Source organism: Lutra lutra, chromosome 4, assembly GCF_902655055.1.
Source record: "Lutra lutra chromosome 4, mLutLut1.2, whole genome shotgun sequence".
Classification (NCBI taxonomy): domain Eukaryota; kingdom Metazoa; phylum Chordata; class Mammalia; order Carnivora; family Mustelidae; genus Lutra; species Lutra lutra.
In genome coordinates, this window is record NC_062281.1 from 64,047,262 (window position 1) to 64,061,967 (window position 14,706).

The 14,706-nt window shown below is 39.4% G+C and overlaps 1 protein-coding gene and 1 non-coding gene across 3 annotated transcripts in view; one reads left to right on the forward strand and one right to left on the reverse strand.

Annotated features, from left to right (window-relative positions):
• Positions 1-14,706, forward strand: part of SLCO5A1 (solute carrier organic anion transporter family member 5A1) — a 131,648-nt gene that overhangs the window by 94,115 nt on the left and 22,827 nt on the right. For both annotated transcript variants that reach the window (XM_047727118.1, XM_047727119.1), the window contains one exon: positions 8,806-9,004. In XM_047727118.1, coding sequence (XP_047583074.1) covers positions 8,806-9,004 — 199 coding nt within the window. The remainder of the gene's footprint in view (positions 1-8,805; positions 9,005-14,706) is intronic.
• On the reverse strand, positions 8,361-8,464 carry LOC125099581 (small nucleolar RNA U13). The gene has a single exon (XR_007127289.1). It is a non-coding gene; the product is annotated as a small nucleolar RNA U13 (small nucleolar RNA).

Below are 14,706 nucleotides of genomic sequence, written 5' to 3' on the forward strand. Positions count from 1 at the left end.
AAGACAGGCTGTCAGCAGCAGCCTCGTGTAAGGCTAGCTACACTGCCAGCTTATCTGCCTCCGGAGAATTCTTTTTCTTTTTTTTTTTTTTTAATTTAAATTTTTTTTAATTTAATTTTTTTTAATAAACATATAATGTATTTTAATCCCCAGGGGTACAGGTCTGTGAATCGCCAGGTTTACACACTTCACAGCACTCACCATAGTGCCTCCGGAGAATTCTTAAAAGAACTTCTTCCTTCCGGCCCATAGGCTTCTCTTGAGGAACTGGTGGCTGTTCAGTTTCATACACGTGGGCAGCTTTTCCTAATCCAGCCAAACGGGGCATGGTACCCCTACTTTTTAATTTGACTAGATGTTAGGCTATGAAATATTATGGATTTAATGAAAAACTGTTCTCTGCCTTAAAACAGCCACTGAACTGTAATATATATATATATATATATATATATATATATATATCGTTATAATATATAATGATATATATTCATTATAATATATGTAATAATATAATATATAATGATAATATATATAATATGTATATAATATATATAATGATACACCTAATCATGGTTTGTGAAGAGATTTCTGACATTTTTCACAAGAGTGGCATTGAGATACTAAAGAGAGAGAGATGTATTGTGCTTTTGTGAAACTTTGTGGACTTATGTATAGTTTGTGAAAATGTCTGCTTATATTCTCAGGGCATTTAAAATTTGCTATCATTTTAAAGGTTTGCACTTTTAAAATATTCTCTTCTTTTAGTCCCCTTTTGTTCTTTTATTCCTTGATATTTATTTCCCATAAGAAAATGTTTGCAAGGAAAAATAGAAGCTTAAAAGGGTAAAATAATCTACCCTGGGTGATTGGAAAAACCTTTATTTTGTATACAATTACAAGCATAGTCTTTGGAAAAGCTAAATGAATTTGAGTTTGTTTCCCTGCTCTATCACTCATTAGATATTTCTGTGATGTGGGAAGAAGCTGCATTCCTTCCAATCCAAGACACCATTAATTGTGAGATGCTCCGTGATTTTGAGTTATTATGAAAGGAAAATGCTTTTAATTAGATTATGACATAAGAGTAAGATACTTTTGATTGTGAGACAGTTCTGTTTCAAAGCAATTTGAAATACATGCAATTCTGAGAATGAGATGGCATACTTTATGTCAGTGTGTGGCATATAGTCTATACCTGTGTGTGTGTGTGTGTGTGTGTGTGTGTGTGTAAAAAGAGAGGGAGAGAGGGAGAAAGAGAAAATGAATGAATGAAAATGAACCCGACTGGACTTCCTTCTTTTCTGGATATCCATGCTGCTTTCTCTTCCCCTCCCCCGTGCCCAGCTGCCTTTCCCCAAGGTAGCCGGAGAACCTCCAAGTCATAATAGCTTACAATTATATTTTTACTGACTGATTCATAGTCTTACGTTTATGAGCCGTTTCTTTTTCAATTTAAGTAAAGAGAACTTTGGATGTGAAATACATAAAAGGGATCAGTGAACTGAGAGAACAGAGCATTGAGGACATCTAAGATTTTGAGTTCTTAGTTCACCACATTCTGCACCATTGTGACTTCACAGTGATTTCACAGAGAGAAGAGTTCTCAGAGGGCTGCTGACATTATGTGCTTTGTCACCGTTAGTGGCCTGGGAGTTAAACTTTTGCTAATAATGTTCAATTCAGAATTTTGATAACAGTGAAATTTTCCAGACGTCATTTAGTGCCTGCCAGTTTTAAACTGATATTAGCAACTTATTTTGGTCCCAAGTTAGATTTTAGATTTCCTCTTTGTAAAATAATATATAACCTAGTTATTATTATTTTTTAAAAGATTTTATTTATTTATTTGACAGAGAGAGATCACAAGTAGACAGAGAGGCAGGCAGAGAGAGAGAGAGGGAAGCAGGCTCCCCGCTGAGCAGAGAGCCCGATGCGGGCCTCGATCCCAGGACCCTGAGATCATGACCTGAGCCGAAGGCAGAGGCTTAACCCACTGAGCCACCCAGGCGCCCAGATATAACCTAGTTTAGGAATAATTGAAGACTGTCATTTGAAGTTTTTATATAATTTTTAAAATATAATTTTATATAATTTATATAATTTTAATACAAATTTTAACATTAGTTATATAATTTTATATAATAAATTCTAAATAACAAAGTTTGCTCTTTCATCCATACATTTCCAGGTCCTAGTAAGTGCTAGAAAGGTATGAAGATAATAAAAATATAGTCCCCACCATGCACAAAAACTTTACAGTCAAGCAGGAAAGAAAGAGGTAAACACAACAGACAGTGGCAGGCCTATGACAGGGGTCAGCCCTGGGTACCGTGAAAGTAAATTATTGTTCTTAACAATAGCGATAGTTGCACAATAGAAGTTCCCTTCCCTGAGCCTAGAACATTGTTGATGATGAGCGGATCACCTAATCTCATCCTGCCCTTTTTCAAGTTTTTTTGGTGTCCCAAATCATGCATTAAGCAGAGGTATATTTTATATGTCTATTTTTTAAAAAAGATTTTATTTATTTATTTGACAGAGAGAGACACAACGAGAGAGGGAACACAAGCAAGGGGAGTGAGAGAGGGAGAAGTGGGCTTCCTGCAGAGCAGGGAGCCTGATGTGGGGCTCCATCCCAGGACCCTGGGATCATGCCCTGAGCCGAAGGCAGAGGCTTAATGACTGAACTACCCAGGCGCCCACCCCTATATGTCTATTTTCAATACAGATCATTTCTATGTATTGACAAAAACTACAGTAAAGAGGAAAAATTCCTACAGTAGCTTTAATATTTGATAACTCAGTGAATATCATTTTTCGTAAAGACTTTTTGGCTTCACAAACTATACATTATAAGGGCAAGCCGTATTGCAATTCAGAGTAAAAACTTCAAAACTGAATGTTATGGAATAGTGTTTGATAGAAGAGAAAGAAAGGAAGTAGGACAATTAACATGTCCATTTGCTTGGATAAATAAGTAGATATTTATCCAACTAGATAAATTGGATCCAGTTGGAAAAATATTTATCCAATATAAATTCCAACTGGAAACCAGTAGGTTGTTCACAGACCTTTTTGGAAGTAAAGCAGGATCCTCTGCTTTGTGAGCAGTTAATCCATGCATCCCTGAGTTCTTTAGATTCAGATATATACACACAGTAACTAAACAGCTAACAGAGGTTTATGTGCTTAAACACATTGTAGCTAAATATCAAGTAAAGGTCTATATAAAAAGAACACGTAGAGGTTTAGTTGGACCATTAGGAGTAGTTTAAATTCACTCCTATAGATAAAATAGCATATAGAAATTTTGCCTAATTCCAATATATTTATTTGTGCAAATGTTAAGCTCATTCATATTAGACAGATAATAATGATGTTCATACTTCCAATGATGCTGATCACCAACATTTATTAAGTGTATACCAGGGGTCAGACACTGTTTTAAGCATTTCATTTTTTTTAAGTTATTTATTTATTTATTATTATTTAAAGTAATTTCTATACCCAAAATGGGGCTTGAACTCATGATCCCCAAAATCAAGAGTCATAGTTCCTCTGACTGAGCCAGGCAGGTGCCTCTGTTTTAAGCACTTCATATGTCTTAACGCATTTACACCTGACAACCTGTGAGGAAGATACTATTTTTAAAGATTTTATTTATTTATTTGAAAGACAGCAAGCACTGGAGAGACTGGGCAAGCAAGAATGAAGGGCAGAGGGAGAGGGAGAAGCAGACTCTCCGCTGAGCAGGGAGCCTGATGTGCGGCTGGATCCCAGGACCCTGGGGTCATGACTGGAACTGAAGGCAGATGCTTAACTGACTGAGCCACCCAGACACTCCAGGAAGATACTATTCTTACCCATGTTTTAAAGAGGAGAAAATCCAAGGCCTGGGAATATTCAGAAATTTGTCCAAGGACACACAGTTTGTAGGTGGCCAGAGCTGAGATTTGAACTCAGGTAATTTGTCCACGTGGCCTGCAATCTCACCTGCATTTGTCTCTTAGACATCTGTAACTGCTTTGGCTTCTATCCTCTACCAACTGTACCTTAGGCTGGGCCCCTGGGCTTGGTCCAGGTATTTCTGTCTTTCCGCATTCAGCCCTTCTCCCTCTCCCCTCGTACTCAAGTCCCTGATGCTTCTTTCCCACCCATCCTTTGTACGCCGCGGGTCCCATTCATGTCTTGGCCACTAGAGGGCGCGAGGAATAGAATCTCAGGGACTGCGGAACCATCCTGCCTGGGCTGGGAAAGGGGCTGGAGAGGGAGCAGAAGCTCAGAGGAGTGGAGGCATTAGGAGCGGGTGTTTTCTGGGGACTGAGGGAAGGGGTGTGCACAAGCCACTGAGGCGAGTTTGAACTCAGACGTGGTGAGTGGCAGGCGGGCAGCTTCTGCTGGGAGAGCCCATCTTAGATATTTACAGGTTTCCCTTGCTATCTGAGTCGAGTGTTCCAGTGAAACCTTTCCTAAGCTGAAATGGCATAAAGTGGAGACGCAATTACAGTTAATTTATATGGAAAAAATTTTTGAGCATTCCCAGACTCAAGAAACAACCTCTTTTAGGTGTTCCGGATACCTCTGGAACATCTTCCTAACGATGTGCAGACTAAATCAAGTTCAGAGCTGCGGGGCCTGATGCTAAGACACTGAGGGTAGTTGCCAGGGAAGGAGCTTGGCGGGGCCACTCTCACTGGCTCTGTAACCCTTTCTGCGAAGCAAATGCTGAGTACTATTTTCAGTGCTCACCTTTGTGCCCCCCCCCCCCCCATAAAAATGAAAATCCTCTTTGGGTTTCTTTTAGTTAGCAAACGCAGGTACTTAGGTCTTCCATAAATGCGAAGTGGTGTGATGTGAACTTGGAAAAGCAGGGGATGCCTGTATTTCCCTCTCCCCCCAAGGGGGTGGGGAACTGGGGAGAGCTAGAGAACAGCGTGATTGTGGGCCGGGAAACCAACTTCTAGCCCCTCCATGCTCTGTACAGTCTGGCTTCCCCAGAGCTGGGGGCTTTCAGAAGGGAGAGTGAGAAGGCTCTACTCTGTCCCCTGTGCCCTTCCCCAGCACCATCCCATATGCCTAATATTCTAACAATGGAACATTTGGGTCTCTTACTTAAGCTGGAGATCTGAATGGTCAGAAATTCTGCTTGGGTGGTGCAGTGAGATTTAGATGGCAGGGGACATTAGGAGAAAATTTTAAGGGGATCTTCACTCTGTTTGATATAACCTCATATTTACTGATGACAAATTCCCTGTTTTTTTTTTTTTTAAGATTTTATTTATTTATTTGACAGAGATCACAAGTAGGCAGAAAGAGAGACAAGAGAGGAGGAAGCGGACTCCCCAGTGAGCAGAGAGCCCGATGTGGGGCTCGATCCCAGGACCTTGGGATCATGACCTGAGCCGAAGGAAGAGGCTTTAACCCACTGAGCCACCCAGGCACCCCGAATTTTCCTGTTTTTAAGAGTTGAATACCAATTAGGATGCATAGTCAAGTAAATTATATTGCTTTTAAATGAAGACTTGAGCTATGAGCACGGAGATTTGTTTTGTTTGTTACTGTAGGGGTCTAGAACTGTATAAGTTTTTCAGTTGAAATAAGAATTTCATAGATGTATCACTTTCACCTTAGAGGAAAACTTTGCCTATTTATTCATATAGATAACATGTGTACTTTTCCTTAATGATGATGATACTTTATTAACCAGCTCATTTGAGCCCAGAGCTCTGGTCAATTTACCTAAAAGATTCCAGGGACCTGTTGGTTCCAGGAGACATCTGTGGCGATGTGGACAGAGTGCTGGGCTGGGAATCCGAGATCTCGGTTTCCCTTAGACTCACTCTCCCTTGTGTGCACTGCTGGACCAGTCACTTTTCTGAGCTATCAATTTCCTCATCTGTAAAAAGGCCATTACTGATTTTATAAAATCAGGACTCTGGTGAGGATTATAAAATGAACACTCATTGCCAGGCAAAGCTCAGATTTTAGATTAATCTAATCCTTCTCTGCTCCTTTACGTGGGTTGCTGAACATGCTGAAGTGAACCATTCAACCATGCTCCCTGGGCAGCTGCGGACTTCTGAAATCTAGTATCATCTGGACCCAGTGGACTCTCCATTTGCAAAGCCTATTACATATTCTTATTTAGCACTCACTTTGCTTTCCTATGATGATTATTCTAACCCTTGGCTATATTTAAAGTTCTCCATATCCCTTTCCTCTAAGAGTTAGTTTTGTTTTCAATTATACAGAAAAAAAAAACCACCCAGAAATAAAAACCAAAGCTATATAAAAAAAGAATTTATAGCATGTTATCAATTCTTTTTTTTTTTTAAGATTTTATTTATTTATTGGACAGACAGAGATCACAAGTAGGCAGAGAGGCAGGCAGAGAGAGAGGAGGAAGCAGGCTCCCCAATGAGCAGAGACCCTGAGGTGGGGCTTGCTCCCAGGACCCTGAGACGATGATGCCAGCCGAAGGCAGAGGCTTAACCTACTGAGCCACCCAGGTGCCCTGCATGTTATCAAATCTCGAAGGAAAGAAGCACGGAAAAAAGACTGGAGTGAAATAGGCCAGAATGAAAGCAGTGGATTTTTGTTCCTTCATACTTCTCTGTGCTTTTCCAGTGTTCTCTTACAACATGTATTACATGATGTTTGCAAAATAATGGGGAAAAAATGAAACAGAAAAACTCTAATTTGAGGAGCTACCACCCACTTGCTGACTTATGCCCCACCATATTCTCCCCTCTCCTGTTCCCAGCCTGAATGAAGGGGTCTCTCTCTCTCTCTCCCCATCCAGTGCTAATCTGATTATCTGTGCTGTTAATTCCATATTCTCTTGACTCCTCAAGGATCTTGCATTGGTATTAGATAACCTTTTCTCTCCACATTCAAGCTCCCATTCCTTTTTAGTCTATTTTTGTCCCCATATAAATACACTTAGTCCCCTCCTGTCTTAACAAATGAACTCCCCAAGCTCCAACTCTACCTTGACCACTCTTACTCTAGACCCATACCCATTTTTCCTCTTATAGCCTAAGTTCTAGAAAGAGTCTGAATTCTAATCTCTAAATCCTCATCTCAACCTATTGGAATCCGGGTTCTTTCTTCACAATATCTATCCTTAACATTGCTCTTGCCAAGATCTCTAGTGATGTAGTTGTATCATTTCAGTCTTCACCTTATTTTTCTCTTCATACTTCGTTCAGTACAAATACTGCTACTTCTGTGAAGCCCTCCTTGATTTCTCCCAGGTAAGGCTCAGAATGCTTTTTATCCCCGTATTCTCCCTGTCTTTTGTATAATTGTTTTATTGTACTCTAATTTGTATGTTTCTGTTTTAGATTATAAGGTTCTTGGGGCAGGCTTTTTTAGTTTTTTAAAACTGTGAAATACAATGCACACAAAAATACATTAATCAAAATTCAGAACTAATGAGTAATCATGAAGTGAACATTTGTGTAACTGTTATCCAGGTCATGGCATGGAGTGTTTTCAGTAGTCAAGGAGCTCCCTATATCCTTTCCTGACCCCACCTATTCCCCTACTATCTTGGGTTTATGACACTTAACTTCCTGGGTTTCCTTCATAGTTGCACTGCCTGGATATGCATTCCTAAACAGATCATTTAGTGGTACCTGCACTTGAACTTTTTACAAATGCCATCACGTCTTCTGTTCTGTTTTGCTTCTTTCATTGAACATTGTATTTGTATGATCCATGCTCATGGTTGTATGTTATTATATTCCCTTCTGTTTATTGCTGTGTAGTGGAATTTTGCTACATGAACTTCCAACAGGCAATATATCTAGTGATGAATTTTTGGTTTATTTCCAGTTTTTGGCTATTATGAGGCTTCAAATATCTTGTACACTTCTTTTTTTTTTTTTTTAAAGATTTTATTTATTTATTTGACAGAGAGAGAGAGATCACAAGTAGGCAGAGAGGCAGGCAGAGAGAGGAGGAAGCAGGCTCACTGCTGAGCAGAGAGCCCGATGCGGGGCTCGATCCCAGGACCCTGAGATCATGACCTGAGCCGAAGGCAGAGGCTTAACCCACTGAGCCACCCAGGCGCCCCTCTTGTACACTTCTTTTGGTCCCCATGTGCTTGGGCTTCTTCAAGGTATAGATCCAGAAGTAGAATTACCTGTCACAGGATATGTATATCTTCAACTCTACCAGATAAAGGGCAAACTGTTTCTCAAAGTAGGTCTCACGATTTACATCCCACCGGCCGTGGAGAATGTCCATTGCTTGGTATCTTCGCCAGCATGTGGTAATATCGGACTTCTAAATTTTTATGAACACAGATGGTATAGAGTAGTATTTTACTATGTTTTTTTTTTTTTTTAAGTTCACGTCAGATGCGTAATGTGCCGAGGTCGTAACAAGGTTTAAAGGGTGGCACATATCACACAAACGCTTGAACACCCAATCATCACGCTTAGTATTTTACTATGTTTTAATCTGTATTTCCCTCTTAGCAAAGAGAGTGAACATCTTCTGGTGTTTATTGGCCAGCTGGATTTCCTCTCCAGTAAGGGGCCCATTCAAGTTCTGTTCACTTTCTTAGTGGGTGGCTTGTCTTTATTTTATTGCTTTGTAAAAGTTATTTTACTTTTTGGCTATGAGTCCTTTGAAAAGAAATTATACTATAAAATCATACACATTGAAGATTTGTTGATTACAGTATTTTTTATTTTGTACTTTAATACTAATAAGTAAGTAGAAACAGAGTAATTAGAAATCAAATTATAGCATATGGGACTTCACTTAATCCTGTCCTTCCCTTCTTCTCTCTAGGTGTAATTATTGTCCCCAGTGCTGGTGTTGGCATTGTCCTGGGAGGCTACATTATAAAGAAATTGAAACTTGGTGCAAGAGAATCTGCTAAACTTGCCATGATCTGCAGTGGTGTGTCTTTACTGTGTTTTTCAACCCTATTTATTGTTGGGTGTGAAAGTATTAATCTAGGAGGCATAAACATCCCGTATACAACAGGGTAAGTAGCTTCAAGAGCCATTTCATGTCATTCTAATTGTGAAAGTAGTGTAAAGCCCTGTAGTGTTTGTACCCCAGGGTCAGATGAGTGTTCCCCTCTGCCGGTGGGGGGGGTCTCCTGTGCACATGTCATCACCCCCAGGTGGAGCATGCGCGCGTGGAGGGCAGGGACCATGGTCTCTCCTTTGTCCATGTCCCCTTTCGAGACTCACAGAGTATTTCCCATGGTTTTTTTTTTGGTTAAGCAGATGAGGAGGAAATACTTATTGGGTCAATGAAAATTGTTCTTTTTTTTTTTAAAGATTTTATTTATTTGACAGAGATCACAAGTAGGCAGAGAGGCAGGCAGAGAGAGAGAGGAGGAAGCAGGCTCCCCACAGAGCAGAGATCCCAATGTGGGGCTCCATCCCAGGACCCTGGGATCATGACCTGAGCCGAAGGCAGAGGCTTTAGCCCACTGAGTCACCCAGGCGCCCCAAACTTGTTCTTTTTTTTTTTTTTTAAAAGGCAACATTTTAAATAGACGATACATTTGCATAGTTGAAGAACATAAAAGTCAATGAAAATACAATGTACACTGAAAAATCGTGCTCTTACTAAAGTCCTCAAACTCATTTCTCCAATCAAGGACAAACCAGGTAACCACTTGGATTCATTTCTTGTGCCTTCCGCCAAGGCTTCTTTCTATAAGAACCTATGACTATGTATTTAAAATTTTCCCTATTTAAAAAAAAATAAAAAAAAAATAAAATAAAATTTTCCCTATTTAATATCCAAAAGGTAACTCATACACACTTTTCCCAGCATAAAAAAATATAACAACATAGCTCGGACATCTTTCTGTGCCAGTAACAATAACAACAACAACAACAATAATAATACAATGTATAGTTAACCCTTATATTGACACTCTTCTAATGCTTTACATATATTAACTCATTAATCCTCACAACAACCCTATCAGGAAGGTTCTATCATTATCTTGATTTTACAGATGGCAAAATTGAGGTACAGAACACACATACCAGGGACGCCTGGGTGGCTCAGTGGGTTAAAGCCTCTGCCTTTGGCTCAGGTTATGATTTCAGGGTCCAGGGTTTGGGCCCCGCATCGGGCTCTCTGCTCAGCAGAGAGCCTGCTCCCCCTCCCCCCACCCCACCCCCGCCTGCCTCTCTGTCTACTTGTGATCTCTGTCTGTCAAATAAATAAATATAATCTTTATTTAAAAAAAAAACACACATATCGGTGGTATGCTGATAATATGTAACACATGGCTAAGAAAAAAGTTCCCATCTGTAGCATTTGACAATTTCAGAGGTGTAAATATCCCCACCATGGCTGATTTCAAGCTAACAATGTGAAGATGATGAACACTACACTAGGAGATGCCCAGTCACATACCATTATATGATATTTCTCTCATACAGGTCGTTAGACCTAAATAACCTAGTCAAGACATAGATAACAGTATGGTAAAAAAAGCTAGGAGGTGATGAATTGATTATTTACTATCTTTGTTTGTAACATTTATTTAATTGTAAGTTTACATAATTTAATTTTTAATAATGGCTGTGCTAAACAGTTGACAAAATCCTTGAAAACTGAGGATTTTGTGACCTAAGGTGGCTGTGCTTCATGTTACATAAGACTTAATCCAGACTTAACCCCAAACAATTCAGAGTCCATACCTTTAAGCACTCTTAAAAAAAAAAAAAAAGATTTTATTTATTTATTTGAGAAAGTGAGAGAGGGAGCATGGGAAGGGGGAGGTTCAGGTCAAAGGGAGAAGAAAACTCCCTGATGAGCAGGGTGCTTAATGTGGGACTCAGTCCTGGAACTCTGGGATCATGACCTGAGCTGAAGGCAGTCATTCAACCAACTGAGCCACCAAGTGCCCTAAACACTCCTTTTTTATTTTTTTAAAATTATTTTACTTAAATACAATTAATTAACATATAGTATAATATTAGTTTCAGAGGTAGAGTTCAGTATTCATCAGTTTCGTATAACACCCAGTGCTCATTACATCACATGCCTTCCTTAATGTCTATCACCCAGATACCCCATCCCCCACCCCCCTCCCCTCCGGCAACCCTCAGTTTGTTTCCTTTTTTTTTTTTTTTTAAGATTTTATTTATTTATTCGACAGAGAGAGATCACAAGTAGGCAGAGAGGCAGGCAGAGAGAGAGAGGAGGAAGCAGGCTCCCCACCAAGGAGAGAGCCCAATGCGGGGCTCGATCCCAGGACCCTGGGATCATGACCTGAGCTGAAGGCAGAGACTTTAACCCTCTGAGCCACCCAGGCGCCCCCCTCAGTTTGTTTCCTATGATTAAGAGCCTCTCGTGGTTTGTCTCCCTCTCTGATTTTGTCTTGTTTTATTTTTCCCTTCCTTCCCCTGTGATCCTGTTTTGTTTCTTAAATTCCACATAGGAGTGAAACTGTATGATAATTGTCTTTCTCTGATTGAATTGTTTTGCTTAGTATAATATTTTCTAGTTCCATCCATGTCATTGCAAATGGTAAGAATTCATTTTTTGATGGCTGAGTAATATCCCATTGTATATATATATATATACACCCTATCTTCTTTTTTTAAATTTTGTGAGCAATTTATTTTTATTTATTTATTTATTTTTTATGTTACGTTAGTCATCATACATCTTCTTTATCCATTCATCTGTTGATGGACATCTGGGCTCTTTCCATTGTTTGGCTGTTATGGACATTGCTTTAAACACTCCTTTTAATTGCCATGTAATATTCCATTTAGTTCTGTTTTGTAATTTAACCAGTCCCCATTTGAAAGGCAGCTTCCTATCATTTGTCATTAAAAATCATGCTGCAATAAATAACTTCATGCATAATCACTTCTTCTGTGTGCCATGTGTTTGTAGGATAAATTCCCAGAAATGAGATTGCAATGAATATTACCAAATTTACTCCCCAGGTGTTTTATCAATTTGCCCCTTCACCAGCGGTGGATCTGAGGATCGATTTCCTATACCCTTTCTAAAAAAGGGTGCAAAATTTTTCTTGGGGAGTTATGAAAACTGTAACTTTTATTTCCATTTGGGTTTGTTAGGATCTGCTCATTGGACAGAACTCTAGTGCCTAGATTTTGGTGCTTGCTGCCAACAAACCCCATTTCCTTTTGATTTTTAGTGGAGTTTTGTCTGCTAAAATGTTCCATTTGAAATTTGAATAAGAAAAGCTTTAATTTCACTTAGTTAACCTAGAGCATTAGGAAAGGGGGGAAAAAGAGGAACTACCAATCAGAGCTTATGTAGATGACAGAATATGTTCACTTGTCTCAAGAATCTTTTTTTCATCAGGAGATATGTGTATGGGTAATGCATTTACTGACACATAGCTTCTTTTTTTTTTTAAGATTTTATTTATTTATTTGACAGGCAGAGATCACAAGTAGGCAGAGAGGCAGGCAGAGAGAGAGGGGGAAGCGGGCTCCCTGCTGAGCAGAGAGCCCAATGCAGGGCTCGATCCCAGGACCCTGAGATCATGACCTGAGCCGAAGGCAGAGGCTTAACCCACCGAGCCACCCAGGCGCCCCGACACATAGCTTCTTTTAGTGCCTATTAGAATGGAATAGGAAATAAAGTGTTTAAAAATTTAAGGGTGGTATAGAATAGGAGTCCCGGTTCCTGAGTTAAATCTGAATTTGTATCTTCACTCTGCTTGGCCAGTTGCTTAACTGTAAGCCTCAGTATCCTCATCTGTGAAATAGGGTGATGATAATAGTGTCTTCGTCCCATTGGGCTACTGAAATAGAATAGTGTCGACTGGGTGGCTTGGAAACAACAGAAGCTTATTACTCACAGTTCTGTAGTTTAGGATCAAGGTACCTGTAGATTTGGTGTCTTGGGAGGCTCCACTTTCTGGTTCATAAGTAGCTGTCATTTTTTCTGTGTCCTCACGTGGTGGAAGGGGTGAGGCATCTCTCTAGAGTCTCTCTTATAAGGGTACCAATCCCATTCATGAAGGCTGCACCCTCATGATCTAAATACTTCCCAAAGCCCCAACCTCCAAATACCATCACACTGGAAGTTCGTTTTCAACCTATGAATGTTGCAGGGACCTAAATATTTAGTCTCTAGCAATGGGACTCACTTTCAAGGCTACAGGCAAGGATAGTATGGATAACATGTGTAAAGCTCAGCTCGAAGCCTGGCCCACAGCAAGTGCTCCCTGAAAGTTAGCTCTTGTTATCAGTCATCACTAATAAATCAAGAATAATTTCTACTTCTATTGAATTATTTTTATTACAACTGGAAAATAAATAGAATTAAGAAGTTAGAAGCAAAAAAATCAAGAGTCTCCTGACTAACCCTGCTTCCTAGGGCAGTAATTTTAAAATTCTTTTTAGCTGTCTCTTCCGGTATTCACCTCTATATTTTTTAGACACAATGTATAAATTAACCAAATTGGGACATTATTTATGACTTCCTATCTTAGTAAATGAGGAGTGCTGTTTTCCCTTCATATACTGTGGTCAAATCCTCCTTTGATATTTCTCATGTTTGATTATGACAGTATTATTAACTGCTGAGGCACAAGTGGTGTGTCATGATGAGCTTTCCTCTTTTGTAGAGCATTGATTTTCCTGGAATTTGTAATTGTCTTATTTTCATTATCTTTGTTTTCTCTGAATGTGTGTCTGTCTCCCCATACTCTCTGAGGGCTCAAAATACCCTGCTGTGATTTTTCACCTGTCTGATGAACTCCTGATTCCACTTCCCACCCCTTGGAGTCATCTAAATTAGAGCCCTAGTGCCCATGCTCCAGTCTGGACACAAGGATCTCTGGGCCTGCTGCTCAGCTATAACCCTGGGAATCCCATTGGCTTCTGTCTGTATTGATCCTTTGTTCCTTGGGCTCTGTGGATGTCTGTTTTTTGGCTCCCTCCTCATTTCGTGAGAACACATTCCTCCAGGAGCTACAGGAAGGCTAGGTAGGCTGTCACTTTTTTGTTTTTGAAGGTTTTTCATGAAATAGCTAAAAAAAAAACAAAAACCAAAAACCTATTATATTTGATTGTCAAGTTGGCTAGGTAAAGAATTTTTGATTGGATGAATCATTTTCACTCAGAATTTTGAGGTTATTATTCCCTTATCATCTGATTTTTCATGCTATTATGGGAAATCTGGCCTTTGTTTTTGTCAGTCTTTCATATGTGCCCTATTTTTCCCTTCTAGGAGCTTCCAATTTACTCCTGGTATTTCTGAATTTCACCATGATATACTTTGGAATGGGTTTTTTTTCTACTCCCTCCTGAGCACTTGTCTTTATTGTCTGGAAACTGTGTCCTTCAGTTCAGTTTCTTTTCTTTCTTTCTTTTTTTAAAATTTAAATTCTGTTACTCTTTTCTCACCACTTTTTCTCTTCTCTCTCCTTCTTTGGTCCTCTACTTATTCTTTATCACCTATTTTATCTCATTCTTTTGTCCTACTTTTTGGAAAGGTTTCTTATGCTTTATTTTTTCAGTCTTCTGCTAAATCTTTATTTTGGATATTGTACTTTGAGCTTCCAAGTTTCTTTCCTGATTTTTGATTGTTTCTTGCTTTAGGGGTGGAATATGTTCTGTTACTTCTCCAACATGATTGAGCGTTTCTTTTCCTTCCTGGATTGTCTATGTCCTTTGAATACCTGCTGTCTATTTACTTTGCTGCCTCAATTATGTTGGAAGT